This window comes from Belonocnema kinseyi, chromosome 1, assembly GCF_010883055.1.
Source record: "Belonocnema kinseyi isolate 2016_QV_RU_SX_M_011 chromosome 1, B_treatae_v1, whole genome shotgun sequence".
NCBI classification, from domain to species: domain Eukaryota; kingdom Metazoa; phylum Arthropoda; class Insecta; order Hymenoptera; family Cynipidae; genus Belonocnema; species Belonocnema kinseyi.
Genome location: NC_046657.1, coordinates 182,313,214 through 182,321,747, shown reverse-complemented (window position 1 = coordinate 182,321,747; position 8,534 = coordinate 182,313,214). Strand labels below are relative to the sequence as shown.

The following is an 8,534-nucleotide window of genomic DNA, read 5'->3' as shown; positions in this document are numbered from 1 at the left end:
GAAAGAGGGAGCTCTTCTTAATATTTTGACACCAAAATCATGTCGATACACCTTACCGACTGCGAGTGAAGCCACCCACGCTTTAACTTGACAGACTGTAGATATTGCAAAAATAGTGTAAATTTCAAAGTTTTTTACATTTTCAATAACTTCCGAAATAGTCAACGTTTTTCAATGTTCTTGGGCTCATTTTGAAGCTTTTTTTTATCGTATCACAACAGCTTACGAATATGAATCGTTAAAACATTTCTGTTCGAATTGGAAGAACTTGAATTTGTAATAAAAAAGTTGGATAAATTTGAAAACATCTTATCTGCAGGCAAATTAGAATAAAAGTTAAATAAATATATTTTTTGGGGAAATTACATAGAAAATTCATGAATATATGTATCATATATTTTACAAAAATATTTTTGTTACTAAAAATATTATTTTAATTTTTCCAACTTTTTTATACAAATTCAAGTTCTTGCCATTCGAAAAGAAATTTTTTCCGATTCATACTCGTAAGCCAGGGCTCACCAAAAGGCAGCCATTGGCTGCATTGGCTGCCAGTGGCAGTCAAAAGACTAGGTCAAACTGGCCCTAATAAATCTTGTCGTTCGACTGGTTTCTAACTCTTCACGGTCATTACACCTCTCGCCATGCCGGGCTTCGAAGACATTATCCTTTCCAAAAATGAAATACAATTAGAAAAAAATATATCAGCGTTTGATTTAATAATATAAAAATAAATATAAACTTTTATTGAATAATATTTATATATTTCACAGAATTGATACAATGTATAATGATAAAATGTTTAGATGATATTCTTCAAATTTCTTTAATAAATATTTATTGAAATAAGCTATAGCTATAATATGACTATGTTATCTATTAATACTTCGTGATTAATAGGTAGTTACAAAATTAATAAGAAAAATTAATATCATGCTTGAAAGGTGGAAGAATTAAGCAATTACTATATTTTATTGCATCTTTTATAATAATTACCGAAAAAAAAAAATTTTATATAAAAATGTGGCAAATTTCATTATTTATTGAATGAAAAAATAAGAATAAGAAAAATTTAAATGGACAATTGTCAAATTCTACAACTCAAATTCTAGTTTACTTGAAATGTAAAAACTCAATTTAAATAGAAGGTGAGCGTATTAAGATTAAAATAAATGTTCCTAATTAAAATATGAAGTATAGATTTCAGTGATAAGTATTTTTTATTCTAAAGCAGATTTCTTTCTCCATATATATTTATTGTAAACCATTTTTATCCGATTGCATGGGAACAATTTCAATTCATTTTTGTTCTCATTTAATTTAATTTAATTTAATTTAATTTAATTTAATCAGTGAGTATAATTTTATGTAATACTACTGAAAAAGAATAATTATTATTGTTATTATTGAATATAATTATTATTAGGAGTAATTATCAAAATGAAATGAATGTTTCAAAAGTGATATCAAATATAATACCTAATCATACATTTTAATAAATATTAAAATATCTACCTCCTCTTTAATTAAATTTTAATTTAAATTCAATTTCAATTGACTTTCAGTAACTTGCATCTTTTATTTTAATATAAGATCTTATGCAAGTAAGAACTAGAAATGAAGACAGAAATCAACATTTAAATACAGATAACAGAATGTTTTTAGTGGTATTACTTGCAATTTTCAATTTTAAAACTTCAAAAGAGAAGAAATTTTGAAAGCAAGTAACTTAAATTAAAGGATTTTTTATTGCAAATTATCAAAACCAAGAACTCTTGCATTTTAAATTAGTGAAAATTGAACGATATGTAGTGTGTAAGAGTTACAATCGACAACTGCTTGATCTTGAAGATATTTAAACTGAAATCCTTATATTTTAATGATTTTGAAGATGAGTCAAAGTTATCAATTCTAAGAATTCCAAACTTAAGAAATTTCAAATAAAAATTGTGAAAATTATAGAATTTTTAATTGTAAAACTAAAAACTTACCTAATTTGTAATTCTAACTTCTCAAAATAAAAAAACTCTTTAATTTAAAAGATTGACAATTTAAATTTCGAAAAAGTACAAACGAAATCTCTTGAAATTTGAAGATTCATAAATTAAAATTGTTGACTTTTGATGATTTCGGAAATCAAAAAATTAAATTAAAATTAAATAATTAAGAATTCATAAATTTGAATAGATTTATGACTCAATGATCTATACAATTTCGAAGACATATCATGCAAAAGTTTTAAATCTAATAAAGAAATATTGGATTAAAAAATGCTTGAATTTTGAAGATGTACAGTTGAATGGTCTGTAGTTTGGAAATTTTTCTGGAAAAGTTTGATTTTTAATATTTAAAAATGAAAAATCAGCAATTTCGAAGATTTGCAAATTAAAATTTTTTAATTTATAGAATTACAATTAAAAATGATCTAATTATTAAGATGGATAAATAATGATGGTTCAAATTTGATAATTTTGGAAACTAAAAGTCAAGAATTTAATTTAAAATGTACCAAATTAAACACTTTTCGAATGTGAAACATAAGAATTATAAAAATGTTTTCACTTCCAGTAGGACGGATCAAAGAAAAAAACAAATAGTATAAATTGAAAACACTTAGGCACTGTAAGATTCCCTTGTTCACCCCCTTGTAACGGGTATATAAAATTTTTAATGAGTCGATTAATATCATGCGGATGTACAGAGTCAAAATAGAACAAAAAAATATCATCACTTTTCAGTCATGAGCATATTTTTTCTAAAAAAATTGTTTTTGAGAAAAGTGGGAAAAACCAATTTCCTTTTTGTTACCTAGACTCCTGTTTTGAACCATGTACCTGCAGTTCTAAACGTCCAAATGAACGAAATATTTTGCGAAATTTTTATTTTACTGCTAAAAATTGTTCCAACTGGAATTTAAAATATGCTTTATAATTCTTTTTTGATAATAAATTATAACCAATATGAATTAACAAACATTTAAGCTCTTTTCCTAGTTTTACATTTTTCAACCCGAGTTAATTTAAGCACACTTTCGAAACTCGCATCTTTCATCTCTTATTTTAACTCAAACTGAAAGAAGAGCACCTGGACACAACGGGGTACGCATAATCCGCTTATCGGCAGCTCTGCGATAATTGTTCTTGTCTTCAACTTTCGAAAAGAGATTTTCTACTTAGCTCTTTAAGCTGTCAAGCTCTTCAAAGCTGAGTCGTGCCATATCTTGAGACCCAAGATGACAAGATAAAGGATGTCCAACTTGGAAGGTACTGCAGTAAACAATTTTGCGAGAGAATTCAGTCTGGCAGTGTCGTTTTCGAAGTGCAGTTCTATTTCAATAACTAGTCAACTGCCCTACGAGACCACGGTTAATTTTTTAAATTTTTCTTTAATTGCTGTAAAGTGAAAAACATGGAGTGCAATAGTTCCAGTTCTAATTTATCCTTAGTTTTTGAAGATAGTACCAAGGCGGGAATTCCGGAAAAACCATTAAAGAAGACTGAGGAACGTGAAAGAACTTATAGTTTTTCAAACGAGTGGGAAAGTGAGATATTTCAGATTAGAATAGATAAAGAACCGTGTTACTGCCTGCTTTGTGGAAAAAGGATTTCGATGAATCAGAAGCGAAATCTAAAAAGGCATTTTGATACCTGCCAAGCTGATGTTGATCATTCGCATCCTTTGGGAAGTGCACTGCGCGCAGAAAAGTTACAACAACTGAAAGCTGAATATTCTCAACGCTGTGGGAAGGTAAAAAATGAAGATATTGTGAGTACTAATCCTCATGATTGTACTTTAGCGTCGTTTGATATTTCCTTCCAAATTGCGAAAGCTATGAAACCTTTCACAGACGGTGATTTCATAAAAAATATCATTATTTAAGCAGCTTCTAGGTGGTTTCCAGATGAGGATAACCGAAGAGATTTTGTGAACATTGTACAAAACACGCATCTTTCTCCTGCTACAGTCACGAGAAGAGTGAATGCTATGGCAGATAATGTTCACGAACAGCTTAATATTGACCTCAAAAAATGTGTTTGTTTTTCAATTAAGTTAGACGAATCGATAGATAAGTCTGATACTGCTCAGTTAGTTGTGATGATTCGCTTCGTACTTGAAAATGGCAGTGTTTAGGAAGAGCTGCTAGATCTCATTCCATTAACGGGGAAAACAACTGGATTAGATGTTTATCTTTCGCTGAAAAATTCAATCCTAGCACACGGAATGCCACTGGAGAAACTGGTCGCGGTAACGACAGACGGTGCTCCGTCAATGACAGGAAAAATTACAGGATTCAGTGGACAATGTTTACGTGACCCAGACTTTCCACGTTTCTTATCTTTCCATTACATAATACACCAAGAAGTATTATGCGGGATAACTTTAAATATAAAAACCGTATTTGAAGTAGTGAAAAAAGTGATAAATTCAATTCGTGCGCGTGCATTACAGTACCGACTGTTTAAGCTTTTGCTTGAGAATACTTCAGCCGAATTCGCGGACTTATTGTTACTGAACGAAGTAAGGTGGTTAAGTGCTGGTGAAGTTGTCTTTAGATTCTTCAAACTTCTTCCAGAAATAATAGCGTTTCTAGAATCTCGCGACGAACACTGCGACGAGTTGTACGATTCAGCATGGATCTTAGACTTGGCATTTCTTGCAGATGTTTTAAAAGAAATGAACATCTTGAATAAAACGTTGCAATCGCAGCATGTTGCAGTGTGGACTTGTCTACAATGGATTAACCAATTAAAAAAGAAAATTGACAGGTGGATTAGCATTATCCAACGCAGGGCATTCACTGAAGAGGAGTTTAAAAATTTTCAACATGCCATGGAACAGCAAAGCATAATGCTATCTCCTGAAGTTGAACATCGATATCTTCAAATTCTAAAAGAATTAAAAAAAGATTTTGAAAAAAGGTTTCAAGATTTTGACATTGTTAAGCCCATTTGCAATTATTTGACGGAGCCGCTAATGGACTTGGAAGTTCCGTATATGGAAGTATTGTGTGCTCAAATGTCGAAGCTCTTTCAGATCGATGAGAACAAAGCGGTCAACGAGATGATTCGCTTATCTACTGCTTCGTGGACTGGATCGAGATGTGAAGATTTTTGGAGGCACCTGGAATTTTCGGAATATCCAAATCTGATCACCGTCTTCCACAGAATATTATCTATAAATGGAACTACGTGCTGTTGCGAATCCATGTTTTCTTTAATGAACAACATAAAATCTAAGACCAGATCAAGCATTGATGACGGAAATTTGAATGATATAACGCGGCTTGCAGTGACAACTTACACTCCTGACATCGAGGCACAGGAGCAAAAAATGCGTTCGTATACCAGGATGCACTGCATTTACTCCTTAAGAACCACAATCACATAATGAAAAACCAAATGGCCCTTTTCAGGGCCACCAAATGTTTTTTACGACGAAACCTTCTTATTCGTCAAACATGTCAAAATAAGGTTCTTTTTAGGGCGACCAAATATTTTTCAGAAGGGATGCTATAGTATGTGTATTATTTTTGAACAGATTCGTTTAAAATTGAAAAAATTGTATAGTTTCAAACTGAAATGTTTAAATTTTAACAATTTCTTTAGAAAGAAGTTGAAATTCAAGGCGTTTGCATGAAATGGTTTTATATTTAAATTGCAATACAGGAAAATTTAAAAATCTGAAGAATGGATCATTTTCTGATAAGAATTTTCATAAATAAATCATTTAAATTTTAAATGGATGAAAATTGTATTACTTCTAATTAACAGAATTTAAAATTCAATGATTCTGAATGGAAAAATTGTGAATTTCAATACATTTTAATTCGAAACGATTGAAATTTGACTAAATAAAATTGAAAATTAAATTGATTATTTTAAAGTAAAAGCTTCTGAACTTTTAGAAACCTATATATTTATTAAATTTTAAAATTAGGATCTCACGTAAAATTTGAGCAGAAACATTTTTGTAAAATAAAAAAATAAATTTACCTTCATTTTTATAATTAAAAATGGAAAAAATTTCAGTTCTAAAATTTCAGAATCCGAGATTCATCTAAATCTGAAAAAAATTAGTCGCTAAGTTTTTTATCAATAACAGGTTTTTGTACCTAAACAAAATTGCACTTACCGTGTAAGTTCAAAATTTAAAAATTGATAACATTAAGCATTGAAGAGATTATTCAATTTCCAAATAAAAATTTTTGAACTGAGCTTGGAATGTTAAACTTTTTGGAGCATTTATCGAAGAAAAAATTTCCCATTTAATATTAGTATGTATTTTGAACGTATCTTTAAAATAATTTGATTTTGAGTTCTAAAAATCGAAATATTTTTTCATTTTGAACTGTGAAAAACAAGGTGAATTTATTTTTTCATTTTAGATAATATGGTCTAATTAATTTTTACGTTTAATCGTACTTTTTTAATTAAATAAAAGTTTAAATGTGGCTAATTTTAGAAAGCTTTAATTAAAAATATTCAATTTAGTTTCCAACTTCAACGTAGCTCTGCTGGAATTGTTTAAACTCTTTAATCGCCTATATTTAAAAATTTTTGTATAAATGATTTGAAGTTTGAAAGCTTCTATTAAACAGTTGAACTAACGTCACAGTAGCTTCAATCCGCTCTACATTTACAAGTATTAACATTTTTTAATAAAACCAACACAAAATCTTTCCAGCAACTTAGGTAAATTATTTTCTAATCTTTACTCGAAGTTTGTACAAGATAAAGGATAACGATAAGAACGAAGATAAAGATTTGGGCGACAGGCGTTTTTCTGTTGTTTTAATGAATTTTCATTCAAAATTTTCTAAATTTTTCCTACTTTTTAAAACTTTTACGACATCTTCAATTTGCAGGTAAATTTGATTCACTTTCTCAATTAAAAATAAAATTGAATTTGGAAAGTAAATGTATTGGAAATTCGAGTAAGAAGGTTCAGACCCCCCGACGTGAACGACGACGAGACGTAATTTAGCGTGACCCTAACCCTTCGCTCGATTCCTGGAAAACGAAGAAAAAAATGACAGAAAAAATTGGTGGCAGCCAATACCTGCTTGAAGTGGTGAGCCCTGTTGTAAGATGTTGTGATACGGTAAAAAAAGTTTCAAAATGAGCGCAAGAACATTGAAAAACGTTGTCTATTTCGGAAGTTATTGAAAATTTAAGAAAATATTGAAATTTACACTATTTTTGCAATATTTACTTAAAAACTAGACAAACTGGCTTCATCCTGGGATTATTTTAAACAGAATTTGGAAAACAATCAACCTATTAAAAAGACATTTTATTAGTTCTGGTATAATTAAAGCGATTAATACAAAAAAAAATTCTAGTTGAGTCCAAACTTTTGCAGGACAGTGTAAGTGTTGAGGGTCACGGATGGTCAGGTTATGAGTGTATACTTACAATTAGGCTGTGTCGACTCACATGGGTTGGTTTGACCACTTATAGCGACACTAGCGCAATCTATACGGAGATGGAAAACTAAAGTATATCTGTGTTCGTGCACGCATATGTGTATATTATTTGAGTGTGTTGCATGAATTATAATCAGAGAAAATAAACGAATAAAATCAAAATTATACAAACTTAAGACGAAAAATGTATAAATACTGTTTCCTGCATTATTTATCGGCATAAATTTGTAAAATTCTGCATTAATTTTCTACTAAATGAAGAAATACATGACATGTAAAATGTAACTTTTTTTCAATATTTTATTTATTCGCATTATAATAGAGAAGTGAAATCAGTGACATCCTGAAACAGCACAAATATTTCAATTTACTTTAACTTTGTTTATTTTTCAATTTCCTGATTTCACTTTATACGCTGAGATACAACTTTTTTAAACTTAGCAACATTTGACGTTCTTTGATGAAAACATAACCTCAACAAACACTACATAGGTAGGGCACTCAGGGTAAATGACGGGGGTTACTCAGACACTGATAAGCGCGTCCTCGTGGATCTCCTCTTAACTAAAAGTTGAATGAAATTGATGAACCTACTGATTCCTGCTATGAAAAGTTTCATAACCCTGAGCGTATTTAAAAAATACTTTATTTGTTAAAAAGTTAATAATTAACTATTAATGAAATGGTATGAAATGAGAAATGCATAATTGTGTAAAGCTTAAATTAGGAAAACTTGCTTTTGTTTTTTTCACATTAACCTCGTTCTTCGTTGCTGGAGTGGCACGCAAAGGCAACTGTTGCACATGCGTAATGATTCACTCGACTCTCGCGCGCCCCTCTCGGAACTCCTCTGAAGCTCTACCGCCCCGTCCCCCATTCCACTATAAGTTTCACAAAAATATGCCTCAGTGCCGTAGCCATGAAATCTAGAATGGAAGCGCAAAGATATTTTAAGAAAATATTACGCCCACTTCTGTTGTAACACGCGGAGCCGAATTTGGCGCGTAATTATCCCGAATTTAAAAGTTCAAAAATTTCGCGTTGATTTATTAAAATAGATCCTGTTCGGCTCCGTTGGCTCGTTACCGCAATTAAGGGTTTAGAAACC

General features: G+C 30.4%; 2 protein-coding genes across 2 annotated transcripts; both read left to right on the top strand.

The window, feature by feature from the left end:
* The first annotated feature begins 3,408 nt into the window (after nt 1-3,408).
* Nucleotides 3,409-4,131, top strand: LOC117181561 (general transcription factor II-I repeat domain-containing protein 2-like). Its single transcript, XM_033374387.1, has 2 exons — nt 3,409-3,787; nt 3,884-4,131. Exons 1-2 carry the CDS (start codon nt 3,409-3,411, stop codon nt 4,129-4,131), a joined length of 627 nt encoding a protein of 208 aa, XP_033230278.1.
* Nucleotides 4,132-4,221: 90 nt separating this feature from the next.
* LOC117181552 (zinc finger BED domain-containing protein 5-like) lies at nt 4,222-5,388 on the top strand. The gene has a single exon (XM_033374375.1). The coding sequence runs from the start codon at nt 4,222-4,224 to the stop codon at nt 5,386-5,388; it is 1,167 nt and encodes a 388-aa protein (XP_033230266.1).
* Nucleotides 5,389-8,534: the final 3,146 nt, after the last annotated feature.